Here is a 26,359-nt window from a genome sequence, read left to right as displayed (position 1 = left end):
GTCTCTAGGACAAGGTGTAAAATGTATCAATACCTTCCCCTATATACAGCCTGAATAAATGTATGCAAATTAATTAAAGCAAATATACTTCATCAAACGTCACTTAGTTCTGACTAGTATGATACGACAAGTATCAAAACACTGAGGCAGTGTAAGCATACTTGCAACAGAGACCTTATTTGAAGTAGATCAAAACATCTAAGTGGTCTGTACGTGGTAAATATTTTACTGAATCTTCCAAGTGTTTCGATAACATACTTACAGTTCTCACATGAATAGCTGTACAAAATAGACACCCCAGCAAACAAAAACCCAGACAAGCATGAACACCATCACGCATGCATGCATGCATGCACACACGCATGCACAAACACAAAAATACAAAGCCTGTAGGACAGTTATATGGCGGGATGAAGTAATGTTTTGTCACTGCTAGCTGTGAGAACCTATGCCTGGAAAATCCAAGTGCTGATGATTCAAGATGCAACTGTCTTGGGCACAATTCCATTAATTAATCCCTCAGTACAACGTCCTCCAGTACTGTGGATGACCCGAATGTGGATTTAGATAAGAGAACTAAGACAAGAGAAAGGGGAAACCCATCCAATTCACCATTCCAAGTTACCTGACTGGACTAACAGAATAGTATTAGAATCTAGCCATCTGAATAACAGTAGGTTTATGGAAACAGCAAAAGGAAAACAATTCCCACAAATCCCTGTCGTTCATCTAAAAAGTATTTTCAGAAAAGCTGGCCACTGAGAGCTGACCTTCATGCCTGAAGCAGGCCAGTTAGTGGAAGGGCCGTGACGGATAAATCTGATCCTTTGTAGAGGCAGTATTGATTTGACAAAAGCTCACTACATGAATCAAGTATGAGCTCCAACACTCCCTCTCCGAGGCTTGGCTCAGTGTGATAGATGTGCTTCAGTGAATTAATAGCACAAATCCTCCTTCACATGTGCTTACACACTGTGGCAAGGCTTGGCTACAGCAGTGGTCATTAAAACCACTTGCAATCAAGCTCTTCTCTGAAATTAGCATACTGTGGTAGATATAGTGTGTTTGAATTGCATGGAATTTGGTGCTACATTTTGGATAAGATTAAGAATTTTGGATGGTCTGAAAAATTCATTCTAGTTTAAAAATGTAGTAGAAGTTTACTTTAAAGTCAATTTTATTAATTTCATTATTTATTAAATATATATAATATTAATTTAATATGGATGTTACCAGAACTACAGATAATACTGAATTAATTGTGAATAATGTGAAAAAACATAATTATGGTAAACACCTCCCCCTCCCCATTACTGTTAGGGTGAGAGGTTAGTGTGGCATGTGGTATAATCTTCATTATTCACTGGTGATGAGCGATTGGTAGGTACATTGAAGTCATTTAGCTGGCATTTTCATCTAGGTCAACTTACTCAAATCAATTAATTGACATTCATACTTTTCTTTCTTCATACTGGCCCTCCACAGGAATCAAACACAAAGTGCTGGCCTGAGTAAGCCCCATACTCTACCAACTGAACAACAAAACCTGCAACTGGTGTCGATCCCACGGTAACACTACATGATGTGATGAAACCTAAGTTGAAACGCATTCCAAACATTACTTCATGTTAGCTATATTGGCATAATTTTGATTTGACAGAGAAATATCAGCTAGCTAGTTGGACTAGCCTACAGATATACAATGGTTTGTAGTTGCGGTCAAATAGGCTAGACAGTGCATGCTTTAGCCCACGTAAAAACATTTAACTATAGTTGCTTCTCATGCCAAGTCAGTCAAGAGATGAGAAGTCCTCAGTTAGAAACTTCCACAAAGTTTGCTTATCTACCACAGTGTAATCACTGCACTACGACGAATATTCAACAGGAGGCATGCGGGCAGGTGTGAATGGTAGATAAACATTTATTTACAAAGTGTAGGCGTTAATTGATAGGAGTCAGGGCGCTATAGCGGAGAGAATCGTGGCTGGCTGAAAATTACTTAACCTCCTAAGACCTGAGCTTCTGAGCTTTGATAATGTATGCATTTTTTATTTCTCTTAGCTATTTGGGATTAGCAGGACCTGACATTGTCCTTGAACAGGAAGTACTTTTTGAAAACAATGATGTCCTCCTATGATGACATTGGGTTTAGTTTTACTAAAACACAGTGTCTACATATGTGTACACAGGGTCTCAGGAGGTTCAAGTATTTGCTTCAAAATGGAAAACGCCTTCATTAGGACAAACATTTATGGTTAACGATCAAGGAAAATGTACGGTTAAGGTTATCATCACAGTACTGGCGTTAGGGTTAGGATTAAGATTAGGGTCAGGTTAAGATTAAGGTAAGGCATAACAGTATACTGCTCGAGGTTAGAGTTATGATGAAGGTTAAAGGTAAGGTCACAAAGACAGAAAGACGCCTGTCTAAACACAATTACCCCATGAAAAATGTCTAACCTCTCGCTGGAATTGAACTTTAAAAACAGAAGAATGCTGCACTAAACAAAACAATTCCCTAACAAAAAATGCATCTTGATGGACTAACTCGCAACCACCGGAAGAAAGTTGGTTACGGAATCGGCCCACATTCTATTTAACTAAAAATAAGCTCAACTGCCCCTAGTGTTGTCGCGTTCTGACAGTAAACTGCATTTCTCATATGTCAACACTGAAAGTAATAGCGAGTCATTAAGGACCAATTGAACATAACAACACTTCTGATGGGTTCATATGTTAAACACACTAGCTAAACATTCATGGAAGTACTGCGATGCTGCGTTGCTAACTTACGATTTCTCAAAACAACTACTTACTGCAAGCAAAATAGTGCCAATGACCCTTTCTAGCATTAATAGCCAGTGTAATTAATTGATATTATGTCCATTGTGTATTTATGTGTAAAATAATGTCTATGTTTTTGTAATAATTTGTAAAAATTAGTGTGATTTGCTGTAGAGGAAATTACCACAAACTATTAATTGGGTTTTGTGAGTAATACAGTAATACTAAGCCCCTATGCAAGGGCAAGTTATTTCAATAAGACAGCAGTGGTGAAAAATGTAATGAAAAGAGAAGGATGCTGTTTAGTTTGGGACAATAGTGTAGTTAAGGGTCAAAGCATCTGTTGAAACTCCCAGTAACCCAAAGGGGTATGGATTTTAGCAAATGTTGCCACTGTAAGTTTTGGGCGGTATTATGAGGTCTGATCAGCTCCAATGCACATTGTGGCTATTCGCTATAGAACCTACTAATCAGATTTCAATGACCAGGCTGTTTTGTGAGGTGTTATTGTGGTCTGAGCTGGAGGTGCCACACAGTGTGTTCCTGTCATTGCAGTATGTGTGTCACATGGAACAGCTTACCTCCCCCTCCTCCTGGGTTTAGCAGACTGCTGAGTGCAGGGTGTTTGTAGGCACACACACACACACACACACACACTTCTCCAAAGAAGGGAACCTCAGAGATGCAACACAGCCTTGTTCATCGCTAATGAGGTTAATCACGCTCTAGAGGCTGCAGTTAATAACCCCCATAAAGGCTATTAAGACAACACTGAAATTGCCAGAATATTTGAACGTCAGATTGAGGCATGGTAGCCGTCAGGGGGGAAAACCTGTACTGTTGACCTGAGCCCTGGGAGTTGAGGGAGCCCAAAATTGGTTGGGCTCAATTGTATTATACTTTTTACTTTTGGTCAATCTTGCAGGGGAAAGTAAATAAGTAAAAATAGGACAATATTGGATGGGCAATATTGATTGCATATGTGAAATCATTCCACCCTTTTTTTAAATCTAAAAATAAGTTGATAATTGAAAGGTCAATCTGTATGCTCCACTGGCGACTATGGCCCATGTTCCAGATCGTGACATTAGCTAGCTAAGTAGCCAACTAGGCAAATACGCCAAACACAAGCCATTAATCTGTGCTAACATTACAAATTGATAGACAAATGAATAGACTTCAATTTTTGAAATACCGATACAGGTCTTACCTATTCAGCTTCAACCACCACACCATGTCACCCTATTCTAATCTAAACATGAACATTATTGCATTCACAACTTTTCTTGTTGCAGATTTCTTGTAGGTGGAAATCCACATCCCCTCCCTAGCTGCGTGGCTTTTTTCTGAAATTAGAAAATAACATATTTACCTAAGAGGACCAACAGACAGGTTATATTATTTTTGGCAAAGCTTCATAATATACTTTTAAGATCTGCCATCCCCACCTGCTCATAAAATTTGTATTTGTTTAGCTTTTAAGAATTGACTCACATTCAGTTTATAGACATCTTTAAACGACTCTATGATAATATATATTCTAGATTTAACATAAGATATAAGATTAGGTTATTACACTGCTATTCACTACTATTTTCCCTAATCAATGATTATCATTTATTTATTTATTAAGTTGAAATCGGTTTATGTTGGGAAATATTCATCATAAAAACATTAGGCTATGTTAGCCTTTTTCAAGATCTGTTTAATTGTGATGAAACGTTAATAAAAAAGCCATAGGTTCTTTTCTTATTTTCATGCTTATTTTGGAAATAACAAGGAGTACACGCAATGTGCTTCATGAAGGGAAGTGCATATTAATGAACCTATCAAAACTAATAGATCAAAATCCTGGGAACAATTTTAAAACAGGGAAAAACATTTCAGGAAAATGCTTCGACACTGGATGAGTAAGAAGAGATGAACTGAAATAATGTAGTATTAGAGGTGTACACAAATGCAAGCACTCAATGCTGTAAGTTGCTCTGGATATTAAGAACATCTACTTAAATTACATAAATGTATATTTCAATTTTAAACAACCAACATGTTTGTGCACAGCTAAAATACAGACAGAATATACACTGATGAGCCAAAACATTATGACCACCTGCCTATTACACTGTTGGTCCTCCACGTGCTGCCAAAACAGCACCGAACCGCTGTGGCAAGAACTCTACAAGGCCCTGAAGGTGTCCTGTGGTGTCTGGCACCAAGACATTAGCAGATCCTTCAAGGCCTGTAAGTTGCAAGGTGGAGTCACCATGTATCAGACTTGTTGGTCCAGCACATCCCAAAGATCTGGGGAATTCGGATGACACTTCATCATGTTCCTCTAACCATTCCCGAACAATGTGTGCTGTGGGGCAGGGTGCATTATCCCCCTGAAAGAGGCCACTGCCATTAGGGGACACCTTTACCATGAAGCGGTGTACCTGGTCTGCAATTATGTTTAGGGAATCATCGGGCCAGACTACCTTCTTCCACTGCTCCAAGTTCCAGTTCCGATGCTCGCATGCCCACTATAGGCACTTTCGACAGTGGATGGGGTCATCATGGGCACTCTGGCCGATCTGCATCTACACAGCTCCATAGGCAGCAGGGTACGATGCACTGTGTGTTGTGACACATTCCTTCCATTTACCATTAACATTTTCTGTGACTTGTGCCAAAGTAGACATTCTGTCGGTTCAGACCAGACAGGATAGCCTTCATTGCCCTTGTGCATTGATGTGCCTTGGGCGCCCAACACCCTGCCAGTGGTTTGTCCCTCCTCGGACCACTGTCAGTAGGTACTAATCACTGCTGTCCAGGAGCACCACACAAACCTTTCCCTTTTAGAGATGTTCTGATGCAGTCGTCTGGCCGTAACAATTTGGCCCTTGTCAAAGTTGCTCCGGTCTTTAATCCTGCCCATTGCTCCTGCATCCAACATGTTGATTATGAGAACTGATTGTTCGCTTGCCATCTAATCTAGACAGACCTTGACATGTGCCAGTGGGTATGATATATCAGGCAGCAAGTGAACATTCTGTCCTCAAAGTTGATGTGTTAGAAGCAGAAAAAATGGGCAAGCGTAAGGATCTGGGTGACTAGATCCAAATTGGGATGGCTAGACGACTGGGTCAGAGCATCTCCAAAACTGCAGCTCTTGTGGAGTGTTCCCAGTCTTCAGTGGTCAGAACCTATCACAAGTGGTCCAGGGAGCGAAAAGCAATAAACTGGCGACAGGGTCATGGGCAGTCAAGGGTCATTGATGCATATGGGGAGTGAAGGGTGGCCCACGTGGTTCGATCCAACAGACAAGCTACAAATTGATGAAAAAGTTACTGGTACTGATAGAAAGGTGTCAGAACCTACAGTGCATCGCAGTTTCTTGCGTATGGTGCTGTGTAACCGCATATCACTCAGGGTGCCCAAGCTGACCCCTGTGCTCACTGCTAAAATCGTCTAAAATGGGCACGTGAGTATCCTAACTTGACCAATGGAAGAAGGTGGCCTAGTCTGATGAATCACATTTCCTTTTACATCACCTGGATGACCGGGTGCGTGTGCGTCGCTTACCTAGAGAAAACATGGCACCAGGATGCACTATGAGAAGGAGGCAAGCTGGCAGAGGCAGTGTGATGCTTTGGGCAACGTTCTGCTGGGAAACCTTGGGTCCTGTCATTCATGTGGATGTTACTTTGACACATACCACCCACCTAAGCATTGTTGCAGACCATGTGCACCCTTTCATGGCAACGAAATTCCCTGATGGCACTGGCCTCTTTCAGCAGGATAAAGCGCCCTGCCACAAAGCAAACATGGTTCAGGAATGGTTTGAGGAACACAACGAGTTCAAGGTGTTGACTTGGACTCCAAATTCCCCAGATCTCAATCCAATCAAGCATCTGTGGGATGTGCTGGACAAACAAGTCCGATACATGGAGGCCCCACCTGGCAACTTACAGGACTTAAAGGATCTGCTGCTAACATCTTGGTGCCAGATACCACAGCACACCTACAGTGGTCTTGTGGAGTCCATGCCTCAATGGGTCAGGGCTGTTTTGGCAGCAAAAGTGGGACCTACACTATATTAGGCAGGTGGTCAAAATGTTATGGCTGATTGGTGTATATACAATATACACCTAACAGCACATGGTAACAATTACACTCAGTCATGACATCATAATTGTATAATTGCAATAATAATGTTAATTAATTAATGTGTATACAATATCGCACATTTTAAGTCACAGTTCAGTACCATTTTGGTACAGTGGAAAAAAGACATGAAAAACATAATAAAATAAAACAATTATCATGAAGTTTTCCCAACGGGAGACCTGAAGGATACGGGAGGGTCCTCAAGATCTGGCTTGTCATTTGCGTTCGCCATATTTATTTACACGGCTGCATAACGTGCTAAATCTCTAATCGAATACTTATATATACCAGATAAGCAAGCAACAAGATATGCCCCAAACCATAAAATGCTAAAAAAATACTACGGCAAAGGTTTCCCGATGGTCTACTATTTCTGGTGGACTCTCGAAGTATGCATCCACGCATGGTTTTTGGGGTAATATAGACCAAAACCCCTTGCACAGTAAAAGAAGGGTTTCCATGATTCTCATCTTTTCACTTGATGAAAAATTCTATTAACTTTGTTACGAAGAATTCAGTGACAAGCATGTGCTGCTTTCTAATATTTCTGTCAGCGGGAGCGTGTGATATCTCATGCACTTGTTGCTCCTCGCTCGAGATTGTCTTCCTTCTAAAAAGCGTCTGGTAACCCAGCTAACACGTTACGTTATGGATTGATAACGGATTGGTAATGCCATGAAATTATCTTCCCAAAACGTTGTGGCAACGTTATCCAAAGGTAATTGCATGACATAATTTTTGTAATCTTCCTTACCTCCTCAACACGTTGCAGGAGCGTAATTAAACGACGTACTAGTTACATACCGGTTTGGTAACGATCCTACGTAACTCCAATGTTATCTGAAGGAAATTAATGACCACATAATTGGTAATCTTCCTTACCTGCTCAGGATGTAGCAAAAACTTAATTACAGGACGTACTGACAATGTAACAACATACAACCTGGTCTCAGGAACCTGCGTAGACTATTTTATGAAAATCCATGGCACCCAATTTCGTATGATATGTGACATTACGTTAGGTTACATTACAATGCACCACCAAAACATATGATACATTACGAAATTATTCAAACATAACATATCTTACGAACGCTATTACAACATATCAAATGTTACGAGCGCTATAAAAACGTAAAGACAATTGTATGATATTTTGACCAAAAGTTGCGCAAGTGTTTCGAACCAGCAAAGTTTGTATTACAAGACAGTCGCCTTACCCAAATGGTGTCCCCCTCTTGAATGAATGAAAATATAATCCAGATTGAATTAAACCCATTGGATGTGTTGGTAAAGTAGAGAATCAATAGCTGTGGGAGTTTAGGAAAATGTAGGTACTATGTATTTTGATTGACAGGGGGACAATGATTGACTGGCGGAAATAGTGTCCCACTCTTTAATGAACATAAATATACTCCTGAATAAAAAACCTATTCAATGTTGGTGAGATATTTTTGGGATGATCTAGGTTGATTTACAATGAGGGGATTCCTCCAGTGACTGACTGCAAAGGTGACCACTTTATTTTACAAGATAGATGTATATTAATTGAATGCATTTACTCAGTGTATCCTCAATGGGAGCTATTGCAGACTTAGTCTAAACTGGATTACAGTCTTAAAGACGTTATTCCATATCTTTTATTCTGAAATGTATAAAAAAATACATATACACACATTCAACTTTATTCATATTTGCGGCACAGAAGTATAAAAACTGGTATTTCACCTTGAGGCGTACATGCTAAGCATACTGCATAAAACAATTAATGTACACAGTCCAAAATGATGACTTGTTGCAACCAACACCTTGAAAATGTGCATCATTACCGACATTTTAATGTTGTAATACTGTACATCATTTAGGTGTTGAAATACATTTCATCAAAACTTCAAATGTACAGTATTCTTGTTTCCGCGAAAAACACCACCAACACAACGTTTATATCAATACATTTTTTATCAATATTTTTAAGCGGTCAATTGCAACAGTTTGACATACAATGTATTTAGATAATATATTTATTATTATAATATATAAAAATGTCCGTAGGTGTAGCTTGTAAATATAGAGAACAGTGAAACAATTTAATTAGCTGGCTAATGTTAGATTACCAGTTGCTTTGACTGGCTGTGCTAGCTAATGCTAAAATGGCATTTGTCATTGAAACAATACTACTTACACGTATGTTAACCAACTGAATATATATATTTTTTGTGCCGCTGTTGTAAAAAAGGTCATCCATGGATTTCAAATACCACAAGCTTACATTACAGAGCAAACAAGTTTAAATAACCAGATGCTTTCTGGAACACTTTCTGGAAGGAAGTCAGTGTCGGGAGCAAGAAGCCACAAGTCCACGAGATATCACACCAGTGTTACTCCTCAGTAAGGAAAGTCGCTATTGGCTGTCCTAAAAGTCGCTAGAAGTCGCTAAATGACGTCATCGCCTAATTTGCATAAAATCTTGAATGGATTTTTTTTACTTTTTTAACATACAAAACTCTCGTTGGGAAAAAGAATGCGTATTTACAAATGTTATCCATGTACAAGAAATAATCACCTGAGCAAAAAAACTAAAACAAATTAAAAAAAAGGGGCACTATTTAAGTCAAAATCAAAAGGCTAGAAAAAAAATAAACATTTAGAGCGACACACAATATCCTATCTATCTAATCTATGTCTTATCTATCTATCTTATCTATCGATCTATCTATCTATTTATCAATCATGAGCTAGCCAGCTAGAGGTTTATCACAGAGAGGCACACACACAGTGGACGAGTCGAGGTGAGGTGAGTAAGTGACTGAGGCTGTGTGAGTCGAATCATGCAGACAGTGATTTATTTTTGTGCAGTGATTTATTTTAAACAAAGAACATTTACATTTTACATTATGGGTGGGAAAAGCCAGTGCATGCGCGATTCATTTTCAGTCTGGACGCGGAGCAGTTAACATCTCCTGCTCTAACTGCAGCTCGGAGGAACTGCTGTGCGAGGACTGGGCCGCCTGTGAGTGCTTTCAGATGGGGGAGGGGCCCACGGCGGCACCCGCTGCTCGTTGAGAAGAGTAAGAACAAGTCTCCAATAACACCACAAAAAGTCGCTAGATTTGTCGCTAGTCGCTTTTTTGAAAAAAAGTCGCTAAGGGGGTCTGAAAAGTCGCTAAATCTAGCGACAAAGTCGTTAAGTTGGCAACACTGTATCAGAAAGGAATTTTAGAAAGCGGTGCATGCGCACTTTCGACAGGCACACTGAATTCTTCGTAACAATGTCACAAATGTTGATACAGTTCATCCTGTTTGTGGTGGAAGTAAACTTAATAGGAAACGTTAGTCAGTTTAACACAATGCTTAATTGTGTCTAGCTAAATATTCAAACTTTGCGTGATATTAATGTGAGACAAAATATACTCATGTTGAGACGCAATTTTACGAGGTAGTTATAGTCCCTTTCGGTCCCAATACTGGCATATAGCTTACTATATACTACATTGTACTTACTTGTAGTACGAAGTATGTAGTAAGCGATTTGAGTTTCAGCATTAGACGGCTCCAAAATCCGTCTCTGGGGGAGTTTCCAATTTTAGTTCCACACACAGAAAAGTAACGTGAAAATTAGTCTGCATTCATCACAGCGCGTAACGAACCGAAATTCCTGTACCAAACGCAACGATACGGATACATGTATACCCCTAGTATATAAACCATTAACACATGTTTCCCTTATAAGGCATAAAGCTACAAATCAATGTTACATTACTCTATCTATCTATGAGTATATCTTTATCATCATGTACAGTAAGGTCCGGAAATATTTGGACACAATTTACATAGTTTTAGCTCTCTACGCCACCACAATGGATTTGAAATGAAACAACCGAGATGCAATTGAAGCACAGACTTTCAGCTTTAATTAAAGATTTTGAACAGAAATATTGTATCAAATGTTTAGGAATTGCAAATCATTTTCATTTTCTTTATGGTACACTTGGATAATGACAATCCTACTTCCTGGAGAGTGTTCTTCACTTGGCTGGTTGTTGTGAAGGGGTTTTTCTTTACCATGGAAAGGGCCCTACGATCATCCACCACTGTTGTCTTGCGTGGATGTCCAGGCCTTTTTGTGTTACAGAGCTCACCAGTGTGTTCTTTTTTCTCAGAATGTACCAAACTATTGATTTGGCCACTCCTAATGTTCCTGCTATCTCTCCGATAGATTTTTTTTTATTGCAGCCTAAGGATGGCCTGTTTCACTTGCATTGAGAGCTCCTTTGACCACATGTTGTGGGTTCAAGCAACAGCTTCCAAATGCAAATGCCACACCGGAAATCAAATATTCATTATTTAACTGTAAAATAACAAAACTTGTGTCCAATTATGTCCAGACCTAACTGTAGTTTAATGCATTTTTTTAGAAGCACAAGTGGAACCAATGCAGTAAAGGAAAGGTACAAATGTTGCAGAATACAGCTTAAAGCATGACATGCAATGGAAAGTCATCATTCAGACCAAATGGAGCAAGTGTTTTAAATGTATAAATCCAAAACATGTCATGTCTTTTTAATAGGAGGTCCAGGTCACCACCACTATTTGGTAGACTAACTTCCTCAATCCCACAGAAACTTAACGTAGAAGTACCATGTTTGTTATTATTAAAATGAAAAGCAACAGGATAATTATGATAATTCCTCCAGAACATACTTTTATGTTCACTGATTTAAAAATATATATAATTAGAAATGTGATTAATATTTGTAATGTTTTTATATATCCAGAACGAATTTTAAGGATTAAACATGTTTAGTAACAAAAGTATTTGGTTATATGTTGTAATGCTGATAAATTACAACTTTTGGAAGAAGGGACAGTAACATTTTTTTTGGGCCTGTAAGTTTCAAACCCACTGGCCCCACTTGGCCATTGGCAAAAAAAAATAGAAAGAGCCATGCCCATATAATGGTCCATTCCTAGGCCAACTTGAGTTCCTGTTCTTTATAAAACAATATTTTATGATCATTTACAGACTGGCAGGGAACACCAACTAAAGTCAACGAGAATGCAGGCCCAATGCCATCAACTTACGGTCAAAACGAATAATTCGGATTATGAATGAAATTCTTGATGAAAGAAATTAGGCCACATACTGTTCAGTGTAATATGTCCTTTTACTGAGTTATGTGCACAACGCTGAAGATGAATGAAAATAATTTTTCAAAGATTTGAAATTAAATTGCTGAGATTATAGAAAATACTCTGAAAGGGGTCAATTTTGGTGATTGCAGGTGGCAGAGCTGTCTGGGGAGGTTATGGATTACCTGCCAGCATATATTAGAATCCAGTCGCAATTTTCTCTACTTGTGCCTCCCACAATCTCCGTCTGGATCGGGTCCTTCTGCCCAATCTTGTACAGATATAGAATTTTTTGGGGGGGAAATCGTACAATCTGGTCATTCTTCATACAAGCAAAGGCGAAAAACGTTTTTTTCCCCCTGGTCAATCAAGACAACACACAACAGGACAGCATTACCTTTTTATTTTATATTATATTAATACATTTTCTTATGTGGCCAAAGAAAATTATTTTACAATTTAACACATGCTTCACATCCATTAATAAAATGGTTAAATAAACAACTTTGAGAGTAAGGTAAACCAAAATCATGAAAATATACAGCACAACTATCAAAGAGGACACCAAAAATCTTGGCCCTTTAAAACTAGTGCACACAATCTATTGAAAGCAGCTTCAGAGCATCTATAGGGATGTGTGTTTAATTGCACCTTGTATTAACTCCACCAAGTATTAATTCAGGAGGGAGTTAAGTATTAATTGTAATTAATTCGCAGACTACATTCGATTTTTCTCTAAACCTTTTTTTACTTGGATAATCTGGGTTACTATGCATAAATAAAGCCAGAAAAAGTATCAGAACAGTAAATAAAAGGTTGCAAGTGCATGGCCACTTCCTGCACCACTCCAATTCGTGAGAGTTTGTTTAAATGTGGAAATAAAATCTGTGCGCAAACTTACATATACATTTCACCTATGCTATTGGTTTCTTCCTAGGTTTTTGCCTCGATAAGGACGTTTTCTTAGCTACTAAGTGCTTCAAAGTTTTACAGCATGCTTTTTCGGGTTTTAGGTTGGTATCTGTATCAGCACTTTGTAACAAATCCTTGTGTAAGAAAAGCTCTATTAAATAAATGTGACTGACTTGCATAGTAAGTAGCCTTGTCCAGTCAAAAAGAGCCCAAAGGGAAGTTGTCCTTCACCTGTTCATGTATCGCGAGGGAACCTGAAGTACAAGGACGTACTGAACACAATGCTAGTTTATCAACTACAGTACCATTAATATGTTGTTTCATCAATCATCTTCTTTGAGTGCATAATGAATAATATGGCCATATTTGATCTTATTTATATACAGTGGATATAAAAAGTCTACACACCCCTGTTAAAATGCAAGTTTTTTGTGATGTAAAAGAATGAGACATAGATAAATCATAACAGAACTTTTTCCACTTTTAATGTGACCTATAATGTGAATAATTCAATTGAAAAACCAAAGTGAAATCTTCGAGGGGGAAAATGAAAAATAAAAACCTTACAATAACCTGGTTTCATATAACTTATAACTGGGGATGTGGCTGTGTTCAGAATTAACCAATCCCATTCAAACTCATATTAAATAGATTACACACATACCATCATTAAAAGTGACTCAAATTAATCACAAATAAAGTTCAGCAGTATTTTTCATTGGCATTTTCCATGGCACAACAGAGACATTACCAAGAACCGGACGTCCCTCCAAAATTGATGGAAAAATTAGAAGAAAACTGGCCAGGGAGGCTTCAAAGAAGCCTACAGCAACATTAAAGGAACTGCAGGAATTACTGGCAAGTACTGGCTGTGTGCTACATGTGATAACAATCTCCCATATTCTTCATATGAATGGGCTATGGGGTAGGGTGGCAATACGGAAGCCTTTTCTTACAAAGAAAAACATCCAAGCCCAGCTGAAGTTTGCAAAAACAAACATCAAGTCTCCCAAAAATGTGTTATGGTCTGATGAAACCAAGGTTGAACTTTTTGGCCATAATTCCAAAAGGTATGTTTTGCACAAAGACAACACTGCACATCACCCAAAGAACACCATACACACAGTGAAGCATGGTGGAGGCAGCATCATGCTTTGGGGCTGTTTTTCTTCAGCTGGAACCAGGGTATTAGTCAGGGTGGAGGGAATTATGAACAGTTCCAAACACCAAGCATTTTGGGGCACAAAAACTTCAGGTGTCCGTTAGACAGCTGAAGATGAAGAGGAAGCTCACCTTTCAGCATGACAACAACCCAAAGCACACATCCAAATCCACAAAAGCATGGCTTCACTAGAATAAGAATGGCCCAGCCAGAATCCAATTGAACATCTGTGGGGGGATCTGAAGAGGGCTGTGCATAGGAGATGTCCTTGCAATCTGACAGATTTGGAGCGCTTTTGCAAAGAAGAGTGGGCAAATATTGCCATGTCAAGATGTGCCATGCTAATAGACTCCTACCCAAAAAGACAAAAAGAGTGTTGTAATAAAATCAAAAGGTGCCTCAACAAAGTATTAGTTTAAGGGTGTGCACACTTATGCAACCAGGTTATTGTGAGTTTTTAATTTTTCTCAGAGATTTATGTTTGTTTTTCAATTGAATTGTTCACGTTATAGGTCACATTAAGAGTGGAAAAAGTTCTGACATGATTTACCTTCATCTCATTCTTTTACATCACAAGTACCTGGAATTTTAACATGGGTGTGTAGACTTTTTATATCCACTGTATGGTTTCTTCTTTGCATGGAAGAGTTTTAACTTGCATTTGTGTATGCAGCGATGTGCTGTGTTCACAGACAATTGTTTTCGGAAGTGTTCCTGAGCCCTTGTAGTGATGTCCACTACAGAAATGTCTGGTTTTAATGTAAGGGCATCTGAGGGCTTGAAGGTCATGGCTATTCAATATTGTTTTTTGTCTTTGACACTTGCGTACAGAGATTTCTTTGGATTTTCTGAATCTTTTAATGATATTATGTACCGCCCAATTATTTTTGTTAAGAAACATTATTCTTAAACTGTTGCACCATTTGCCTGCAAAGTCTTTCACAGAGTGGTGAACCCCTCCCCTTCGTTATGTCTGAAAGACTCATCCTCTCTGGGATGCTCTTTTTATAACCAATCATGTTGCTTACCTATTGCCAATTTACCTATTTAGTTGTGAGATGTTCCAACAGGTTTTTTTTTAAACATATTTTCTAGGGATGCACCAATACCAGTACGAGTACTTTTTCCGACAGTACGAGAACTTATATTCAGGTACTTGCAGATAACGAGTACCAATACCAAGTACTCAAAGCTGCACTAAGTTAGGGTTAGGATTTGTTTAGTAAAAAAACTAATGTTTTGTCCCCTATAAACATGTTGTGGACCGGGTTCTGGTGTTTCCACGATTCTCTTTGACAAAAAAGTAAGTTATCACCCCCTATATTGATAGTTATGTTATTCATGAATGAGAGAAAAACAAACGTTGTTGTGCCATGAAATGAAATAGCTTTGTCAGTGTAAAGTTTGTATTCATTATCGCTAACAATTTTTTTATTTTTATGACTTTTCCAAGTAGTAAGATACTAGTAGGCCTATTACAGGCAAATAAACTATTAAAACGGCCAGTGACAAAAGCCATACAGTTCATAGATGCGGTGGAAGTCAATTTCATAAGAAATGTTAGTCAGTTTACACAATGCTTGGTGGTATCTAGGAAAATATTCAAACTTGGCGTGATGTTAATGCATGACAAAATTATCTAATGTTGACATGCAATTTTATGACAAGTTAGTGTATCCCAGTTGGTCCCAATTCTGGCATACTAGCTTACTATACACTAAACAGTACGTATTTCATCATCCATGAAGTATGTACTTGTAGTACATAATATGTAGTATGCGATTTGAGATTTAGCTGACATACATGGAACAAAATTACAAACGCAACATTTAATTTTTGCCCCCATTCATCATGAGCTGAACTCAAAGACCTAAGACTTTCTCTATGTACACAAAGAGCCTATTTCTCTCAAATATTGTTCACAAATCTGTCTAAATCTGTGTTAGTGAGCACTTCTCCTTTGCCGAGATAATCCATCCACCTCACAGGTGACAGCATGGACCAGGGCATCAGGGAGCTCCTGGACAGCCTGTGGCGCTACTTGGCGATGTCAGATGAACTGACACATAACATCCCAGAGGTTCTCAATTGGATTCAGGTCTGGGGAACATGAGGGACAGTCAATGGCATCAATGCCTTCTTGATCCAGGGACTGCCTACACACTCTGCCCACATGAGGACGGGTGTTATTCTGCACCAGGAAGAGCCCAGGGCCCACTGCACCAGTGTAAGTTCTGACGATGGGTTTGAGGATTTCATCCCGGTACCTAACAGTAGTCAGGGTACCGTTGGCTAGCACGTGGAGGTCTGTGTGACCATCCAAGTATACAGCTCTGGAAAAAATTAAGAGGCAACTGCACCTTTTTCTTTCCTCTCCAAAAAAGTTGAAAAGGAAAGTTGAGTGAGGAACAGAAGAGTTCAAATTGCAGTGGTCTCTTAATTATCTGTGAAGAGAACGGGGCACCAATGGCGGACCTGCCAATTCTGGTGTTCTCTGGTGAATGCCAATCGAGCTGCACGGTGCTGGGCTGTGAGCACTGGTCCCACTAGAGGACGTCAGGCCCTCATGCCACCCTCATGGTTTGGTCAGAAACATGTACACCAGTAGCCCACTGGATGTCACTTCTCCTTGCACAAAGAGCAGATGCCGGTCCTGCTGCTGGATTGATGCCCTATGGCCCTCTCCAGCTCTCCTCGTGTAACAGCCCGTCTCCTGGTATCTCCTCTATGCACTTGAGGTTGTACTGGGAGACACAGCAATCCTGCTTGCAACGGCACGTTTGGATGTATCATCTTGGAGGAGCTGGATTACCTGTGCAATCTGAATGGGCTCCAGGTACCACCTCATGCTACCAGTAGTTACAAGGACACTAGCAAACCAAATAACTAGAGAGGAATCTGTCAGGAAGCATAAGGAGAGAGCAATTTTATGTGGTCACCACCTGCAAAACAATTCCCTTTTTAGGGGTTATCTTGCAGTTCCCTATTCAGTGTACCTTTTCTCACTTTCACTTGCACCAAAACAAGTGACATTGATTCACAACAGCTTATGCTTCCTAATTGGACAGTGTCCCTGACATTTAATTGACTTTGTGTTATAATGTGATGATTAAATGTTCCAGTAATTCTTTTGAGCAGTGCATTTTCTATCGAATATAGTGTTTAACATGATTTGTACATCATTACTTTTCTTAAATTTTTTTTGGAAACATATTTGTATGTCAACTGGGCTACTTTGGACAATTAAAGCAAGAGTTGCCAGGAAATGGTAAGAAATATGTAAATAATGAATAACCATCACTCCATGTCCATAGAATCCACAATCTTGTGGAAATTATAAAAAATCATGAAAATATATATTTTCATTGTTTCCATTTCTAATCACATTGGTTTAGTTATCAAATGGTCATAAGGGTGTTTTGTAAAAGCATTTTGTGACTGCTGATGTAAAAATGACATTTTATTAATTCATTCATTCATTCATTCATTCATTACAAAGAAAAACTAAATTTCAAATAAATTCTAAATCCCCTCCCAAAGGATCCAAGCAGCCCTGTGAAGTCCTACCCTCCAGTATCAAAAGCAAAAGCTGTCTGATCTACCTAACCACTGCCAGGGCTCATCGTAGAGAACATCACATGTATAATCCAAAAAGACTGCACAAGATAGGAACCTATTTATGCCAAGGAATACAGGAAGTAATGCCTACTGGTTAAGATGAGACGTGCATATGCTATTCTCTAGCATCCTATTTTGTAACAGCATGAGAACAGAATGAGAACCTTACAAATAATAACACAATAATAATTGGAATGTTGCATTTTACATTTTTCAATACGGTTTGGATAACATTTCAGCCTGACAAAACCAATTATTGTAATAAATCAAATGAATCACTTGTTAAAGTATTAAAACAGGGCAGGGAAACATGGTGGATGTAGAACCTCATCTCTAGCTCTTTACTTATGGTAGCACTGGCCAGACCAATTAGTGCACAGACACATTTCTGCATCTTCAAAACCAATGCACTGTCCCCATAATAATTTGACTGTGAAGTCCACCCTGAACATGGTACTTAATGTCTAATTAACACTATTACAGTGGAAAACAAAATTATAGTAATTAGAAGCACAATTCAGCATGAAAACATAATTGGTAGGATCCCTCCCACTCTACATTCTTTGAATCACTGTAAAGGTTCTTTTTTCTTCCATACAATTATTTTTCGGATGTACTAATTTTGCTTTTGACAACCTTATGACAACTGTCATTACTATTAGCATATGGTACTGGGCAGTAGTAATTTTTTTGCATTAGCTCTGTTCCAATGAAATGTAATGTCCACAAGAACAAACTTCAATGAATCTTGTGGTTAGCAATCTCACAACGACCTATTAGCCACCAAATTCATACAATGAATAAGACAAATTTGCTGAAGGCTTATAGGCTACTCTTGAAAACACATCCAAAATGGTTATTCTGCTGTACCTAAACCAGCACCCTTTAGAAGCGTTTTCCCCGAGAGTTTGTGCACCTGTATTTACATATTAAAAACACAAAATTGTCATACTTAAAATCACCCATGTGAAGGCATATATAATACTCTCTTTTGAACAGGTGTGGCAGTTTTGGAACTAATGTCTCGTAATTCATACATACATATTTTGTAACAAAATACTCCGTGTGTGTGTGTGTGTGTGTGTGTGTGTGTGTGTGTGTGTGTGTGTGTGTGTGTGTGTGTGTGTGTGTGTGTGTGTGTGTGTGTGTGTGTGTGTGTGTGTGTCGACCTATTTGTCAGCCAGGGCTTCATGTGTGCAGCAGCATGTACTTCTGGCGACCCCCAGCGTGCGGTAATTTAACGTTTTGCTAAATTTCTTTAGAAACTAGAAACTGAGTCTTTTTCATTCGGGTCTTGAGCCACACAAAATTAACACACTCATAAAAAATACAAAATGGACAATATTAGGGCGCATAAAAAATATAGAAGCAGTATATCGGTTTTCTGAAAACCTTCAATCGATACAGAATGTGAATGTTGAATTCCAGCAGACGCTCAAAACTCTTGCCATGGCGTAGGTTATAATGAGGGCATTTCTCGACAATGGGCGTATGTAAATGTAAAGCAATAATATAGTGAACATTTAATTGCATACATTTACCTTGAAACTTACAGAAAGCGTATTACGCCTACAGAGGAGATTCTTACCTGCGTGCAATACATCGTTTTATCCACATTTTCCCGACAATTCCGAGTCAGTTTTCCAGGTACTCTCCCATTTAGATGGTCTCCACAAAAGACGATAGTGGTTAATACACGAGAGTGAAAAATCTTACTCCAAATGTCATTAATACAAACATTCTAAGGCTGTATCCTTCAACGTTGCGCACATACAATAACTCCAGAGATTATGTCAATCCGGCTAGTACACCACCAAAGGCGAGACAATGCAATATCTTGAACGTTGCCTGTCTATTCTTTGGCTACTTGGCAATTATCTTCCTTTCTAAATTAGTATGTTTGAAGTACGCATCATGTTTCTGGACAGGTGGTCCAGTGTGTGCAATTACCAAAGGCTTTCCGCTGACCACTTGTGTCGGTCAAACTTTGTCTTTATATAAATCATCGAATTGACTCCACTAGACAGTTAAATAGGTGTAAAGAATAACAGCAGAGGCAAGGTGATTCGTCGACATCCTCCGTGGATTCGGCGCTGAAAATGACCACGCACTTTTCTACATTGATAGGAAGAGCATCGCAAAACAAGGAATGATACCCAGCTTGACTTTCGAGACGGTAGTTGACAGGTCACCGTTGGACAAAATTCCACATTTCGCACATCTTTGGAGAGATGCATGTAAGTGATAAGTTAAAAGTTGAAAAATAATGATGAGACCAGGTGAGAAGACGAGTTCTTTTTAGAAGCGCCGTATTGGTTGAAAGTAAACACCTGTCATTTGAAGAGAGACTGCAATGTTATCACCCCTGCTAGCCTATATCTCCCAGCCTCTCCGTGCCTCATGTAGACTAGACTGACTAACAACCTGCCAGTCCTGCTTCGGTTAACACCCATCTGACGTCATTTAAACATAAAATAGGCCTATGTGGTGTTGGGGACCACACTGCAAACTCAACCCGTCCCTCTGGTTTCACCCATAGCTCTCTATTTGCACACCTGTATAGCAGTTAGGAAACCTACAATTTCATTAGACTCAACCTACTGATTTGACCAGAGTGAGATAATTGAAAGTATTATATATGACATCCTTGCATGAGATAGACAGTTCGCCTTGTGTTTAATGTGTCAAACGTGCCGGCAGCTGTTGAAATTACATAATTTAGCCTACACGATTTGGACACATTATACATTTCATGACCAACTGTGTGTATGTAAATTTAATCATATGAACGTGCAGGCATGAATAAATGAATGCAGAATTGAGAGATAAAGGAGTGCAAATACCAGTTGCTAACGGAAGATATTTAATTATTATTGTATGACAGATTTCTCTCTCGACTCTGCATTCAATTCATTCTTTACAACTTTAAATTACATTTTGCTGGATGAGGACACCAGCTTCGGCATTAATTATATAAAATAAACTTGGTACAGACACCCTCATTTCTGCATTAGTGGGTACAGATGCACTGATCGGAATGGATTCTTACATCTGTGTAAACATTGGCTTTTGTAAGTCTGAATTTCTCTCTAAAGTGGCTCCCAAAAGTGGTCACCCTCTTGGACTTTTCCACATTTTATTGTTACATGAAATCAAAATGGATTTTATCAAGATTTTCTTCCACTGATCAACACAAAAATGTCCATAATGTAAAAATGAAAAAATCTACATATTGTTCTGAATTTATAACAAATAAAATAAAATTTTTAGTTGCATATCTATTCACCCCTATAGTCAATATTTTTGGCAGAGTGACGTTTGGCAGCAATTAACTCCATGAGTCTATCTGGATAAGCCTATACCAGCTTTGCACATCTGGGACACAACAAAGTTTGCTCATTATTCTTTGCAAACTAGCTCAAGCTCCATCAAGAAGGATGGGAATGTTTCATTTGGCTGTATGTTTGGGGTCTTTGTCCTGCAAGCTGAATGTTCTCCCAAGTCCCAAGTTCAAAAGGTTTTCTTTCAGGATTCTTATGTACTTTGCTGCACCATTAGTCATCACAAGCTTTCAAGAAAAGCATCCTACTTCCATGCCACCACCATGCATTGGTATTCTCGGGATAATGTGCAGGTTTAGGCTTGCATGACTCTGCCACCACCATGTGTTGGTATTTTTAGGATAATGTGCAGGGTTAGGCTTGCATGATTCTGCCACCCCCATGTGTTGGTATTCTCAGGATAATGTGCAGGGTTAGACTTGCTTGATTCTGCCACCATCATGCGTTGGAATTCTTGGGATAATGGGCAGGGTTAGGCTTTCATGATTCTGCCACCACCATGCGTTGGAATTCTCGGGATAATGTGCGGGGTTAGGCTTGCATGATGCTGCCACCACCATGCGTTGGTGTTTTCAGGATGATTTTTCATAGAACCTTCTTCCACTTTGAATGCTTTTTGTTTTCAGGATTTTAATGTACTTTGCTGCACCATCAGTCATCACAAGCTTTCAAGAAAAGCATCCTACGTCCGTGATTCTGCCACCACCATGCATTGGTATTCTTTGGATAATGTGCGGGGTTAGGCTTGCATGACTCTGCCACCACCATGTGTTGGTATTTTTAGGATAATGTGCAGGGTTAGGCTTGCATGATTCTGCCACCCCCATGTGTTGGTATTCTCAGGATAATGTGCAGGGTTAGACTTGCTTGATTCTGCCACCACCATGCGTTGGAATTCTCGGGATAATGTGCTGGGTTAGGCTTTCATGATTCTGCCACCACCATGCGTTGGAATTCTCGGGATAATGTGCGGGGTAAGGCTTGCATGACGCTGCCACCACCATGCGTTGGTGTTTTCAGGATGATTTTTCATAGAACCTTCTTCCACTTTGAATGCTTTTGTAATCAATTATTTTCTGTGTGATATTTAAATTAATTTAGAACAATTTGAAGATCACAATTTTTGCTTTGGCTTTATGGATTTTTATTTTGATCAAAGCAAAAACATATAATTAAATCAATTTTGAGATAATGTTGTGACATAATAAAATGTCTAAGGGAAATGAATAATTCTGAGAGCGACTGTATATCTTGCCTTTCCTAGATTACTCTTTCTTTTTCTCGCTCTTGTCTTTCTTCTTTTCTCTCTCTAATTTCATTTGACTTTTATTTATCTCTACCCTCTCTGGGTTTCTTGCACTCTGTCTCACACCTATGACACATAGTTTTTTTTGTGTCACATGTATGTTTGTATGTGTGTATGTGAGAAAGATAGAGACAGCATTGATGAGGAGGGCACCATTGTTTTACCTCAGAGATAGTCACAGGTTCCTGTGTGTGTTTATGGTGCACATGAGGAATCATAAACCCGAATGCTCCTGGTGAAACAGCTGTTGTGTAAGTCATTAACACCTCACAATGAGAACTAGAGTTAGGGGAGAAAGACTTCTGCATAGCCTTTTAAGTGCCTCTGAATGGAATTTCAGTGGTCCGTTTGTGCAATAAAAATTGCTTACAGTCATGTATTTGGATATGGCATTTCATAAAATACTGAATTTCCTCTGAACAGTAATATGATATTCTATCATTCCCCTTTGAGCTAGGGGATTTGGTTGTAAAACTTTATGCATTTGGTTAAATGTGCCATCACCAATTTTGATATTTGTGTCAAGTAATAACAATATTGTAGTACCTATTTCCTGTACTGTATATTGCAATGGAAAACAAAAGTAAATTCACTTACTGTACATAATAATACATATAGGAGCAATTCTGAGTTTCTCTTTCTCAGTCCCACTGATGACCTTTAAGATGTACATACTCATATGCGTTTTATTTTATGCAGGATGTCTTCCTGAATAATGGTCAAACATTGATTGGTGTTATATGCCACAGCTGGCTCATTTGAAGGGTTGGAGAGAGAGCAGCAACTCTAACCTGCTAGGATGAATGGTTTATGTTGCAACTGTTTATATCATCAGTATCCCTGCAAAATCACTGTTTCACAATGGCAATAAATGACATTTGGAACTTTGTTCAGCTTTATGTGAGGATATTGCTTCACTCATAGCACTATTTGGGGCATATTCATGTAATATTGTGTGTTCATAAAAAGTGTTCTATATACCAGATTCATGGCAGGTTATTGCAGTCATAACCATGGGTTATTCAATAGCTCACAAATATGCAACTTACAATGTGTATGCACGCCCTTCATTAAGTGTTCCTTTTTGGTACATGTACGTTTGTCCACTCTCAAAACAATTCCAACTTTCAAACAGTGCACAATGCAACAGCAGTTTGATGAATGAATGGAGTCATCTGTTACAGAAAAAAAGTGGAATGACATTCAAAGACTGCCATTAGGAGCACAACACTCGTTGCCCAAATGTTTGTATTCATGACTGCATGCGCCTGTGTCCATCTCCACCACTTATCTACTGCCTTGGATACATTTTACCACCTGTACATGTCAAATTTAAGCCCGTCGTAACTATGGCCCCCATCCAAAACTTTAGTTTCTGTCTATAAGCTCAGTTGCCTTGAGAAGAGAATGAGGTATAGCAAATGATGGGGCTAATAGGCCTCATCACATGCATACCTGAATTCCCTATGCAGCCACACTTTTCAAGAACATTTAAGGTTTAAACCCGAGAGAAGCCCCACTGTCCAGGTAATATTAGAAGAGCATCCATTCAGACATTCATTTTAACCAATAGATGGGACTGTAACAGCTGGCACACTGTGAGCATTCTGAATTTGTCGGCTCTGAGATACCCACTGAGACCCTGTGAGTCTAGAATTGGCGGAATGTCCCGTTGATTTTGGGGCCCAAGTACGTAGTGCTGCAGCTGAATTCTCTTTCCTGAGGCTGGGCGTACCAGCCAAGAGGATAGAAGATGTACTATGCCCAAGAGGTTGAAAGAGTGCCACTGAGCTGGAATTTGGTCGAAACGGAACTGGACATTGGTTGCAACCAGCTGGCAGCCCTGCCTATTGAGTGGGCGGAGTCTGTCCTTGCAGACTGGGGAAGCTTTGCTCTGATTTCTAGATAGCTTTTTATTTTAACAATATTTGCTCAGCCCAGAGGTTTTGCAGTCAAATATTTGGGTCCCTGCTTTTGGCAGAGTCCTGCCTATTTTGTGTAAAGGGGCTGACAAAATAATGGAAAATAACTGTTACTTTGAAGTAATTAAATCACAAACACAACTGCAGAGGTCGCGTTAGGTTGATTGACAAATTGCATTACATATATGTCAGCTATAAGAGGTCTGACAATTAGCACTTTGATATTTGAGTTGCAAAAAGGTCAAATTGTTAGTGCACAATGAGGTGAATCTGTCACAAAAACTACTAATTATAAGGGGAACAGTCTCAAAAATCTCACAGCATATTCCGAAGATGGACAAATTGCATCAGCAATGAGGAAAAGTGGGTCGCAAGTAAAGAGATCTGACAGGGATAGATATACATTTAAAAGGATTATTGCTCAATGCACCAAAAACACAGCCTCAAAAAATGACCACAGAATTGAATCAGCACCTCCGTGACCCAGTCTCAATAAAACCTGTACATCAAAAAGAAGGCATTTATGGCAGGGCTACTGTTCGGAAAATGCTTTAATCCAAAGCCAACAAACATATACACATAACTTGGTGCAAGGAGCACAAAACCTGGTCCCCTGAGCAATGGAAAAAAGTAATATGGTTTGAAGAGTCATCTTTCACCCTATTTTCTACTGACAACCACACTGTAGTGTATATTTTGTACAAAACAATTACAAGGGATGCGCTTACTTTTTTGACTGTTCAGTGCATTCAAAGAGTATTCAGACCCCTTTTACTTTTTCCACATTTTGTTACATTACAACCTTCTAAGATTAAATAGATTCTTTTTAAATATATATGAAATATTAACCAACCTTTTTGGACAGTGAGCTCATAACGTATTGGCACCCTTCATGAAATTGAACAATAGTGAATGCAAAAAAAAATAAACACCACAAATAATAAGTCACATTTTGGGTCAGACAGAAGGGAAAGCCATATACATGTATTCCTAATTTGTTGAATATTATGTTTTTTTGTGTTAAAACATAGATTCCAAAAGTATTAGCCCCCTTAAAAATGACCCCTACAAAGCTCAGGTACATGATATAAAAAATACATAAACCGTTGAAAATGCCATTTAGCACAGTCAGGGCAATAATCAAAGTTTCAGAAGTTTAGAACTACCACTTAACTTGCATTTTCAATTTTTACACACATGTCTACTTTGGGAACCTGATTGCTGCTATCCTGGCTACCCTACTCCTTCAATTTGCTTCGATTGCAAATTCAGAATGCCATTGAGAATTTTGCGACAACTATTTATCTCACTTGTACATACATTATACTTAATACCTGTACATTTTCTGTACATTTGTTTAACTGTATCAATGTCATTCACAAATGGCAATTAACTATTAAAACGACCAGTGGCCGTTCAGGATAGAGGCTATACTGACATCTGGCAAATGTGCAGCTCCGTGGTATAGTGGTTAACAACACAGCCTTTCACATGGAAGACCTGGGTTTGAATGTCGAGTCGGCAAGACTTTCTGTTGCGGGCCGGCTGAACTAGGCTTGCCTGGTTTCTTGTTTGTATTCACTTTTACATTCACGTTTAATGCACAATTTCATGCAGGGTCCCAACTTCTTGATTAAACTGATTGTGTACAGTGCTCTCCCCAATTACTGGCAACATATGCAAAAAGTCAAAACCTTGAATTTAGGTAAAATTGTTCAAAGAAAAAACATTCTAATAGTGGAGCTGGGTATTTTATTTAGAGCCTTTTTGGCTTTTCTTTACCAAGGGTGCCAATAGTTGTGGAGGGCACAGAATGTGTGTTTACTGTAAGCCTGTATTTGTACATCTGCAACACCAATGATCGTTCTCCCTCTCATTCCCCTGAGATGTATATTCTTGAAAAAAAAAGAAAATACACCCGTATGTGGACTCACCACACAAACACACAACCCCAGAGAGATAGACAACAGGTTGGCACACTGGACCTTCGCCCACTGGGGCTCAACTATTCTTAGTTATTTGTCATATTGTCAGT

At 39.0% G+C, this 26,359-nt stretch overlaps 1 protein-coding gene across 1 annotated transcript in view; it reads right to left on the bottom strand.

The window, feature by feature from the left end:
- The window catches only part of ajap1 (adherens junctions associated protein 1), a 67,665-nt gene extending 47,512 nt beyond the window's left edge, over positions 1-20,153 (bottom strand). The window contains exon 1 of the mRNA XM_010875367.3: positions 19,344-20,153. Coding sequence (XP_010873669.2) covers positions 19,344-19,372 — 29 coding nt within the window. The 5' untranslated portion in view covers positions 19,373-20,153. The remainder of the gene's footprint in view (positions 1-19,343) is intronic.
- Between the last annotated feature and the right edge of the window lie 6,206 nt (positions 20,154-26,359).

This window comes from Esox lucius, chromosome 12, assembly GCF_011004845.1.
Source record: "Esox lucius isolate fEsoLuc1 chromosome 12, fEsoLuc1.pri, whole genome shotgun sequence".
In the NCBI taxonomy this organism is placed as follows: domain Eukaryota; kingdom Metazoa; phylum Chordata; class Actinopteri; order Esociformes; family Esocidae; genus Esox; species Esox lucius.
Note: the sequence above shows the minus strand (reverse complement) of the source record. Positions and strands in the feature narration are given on the sequence as shown.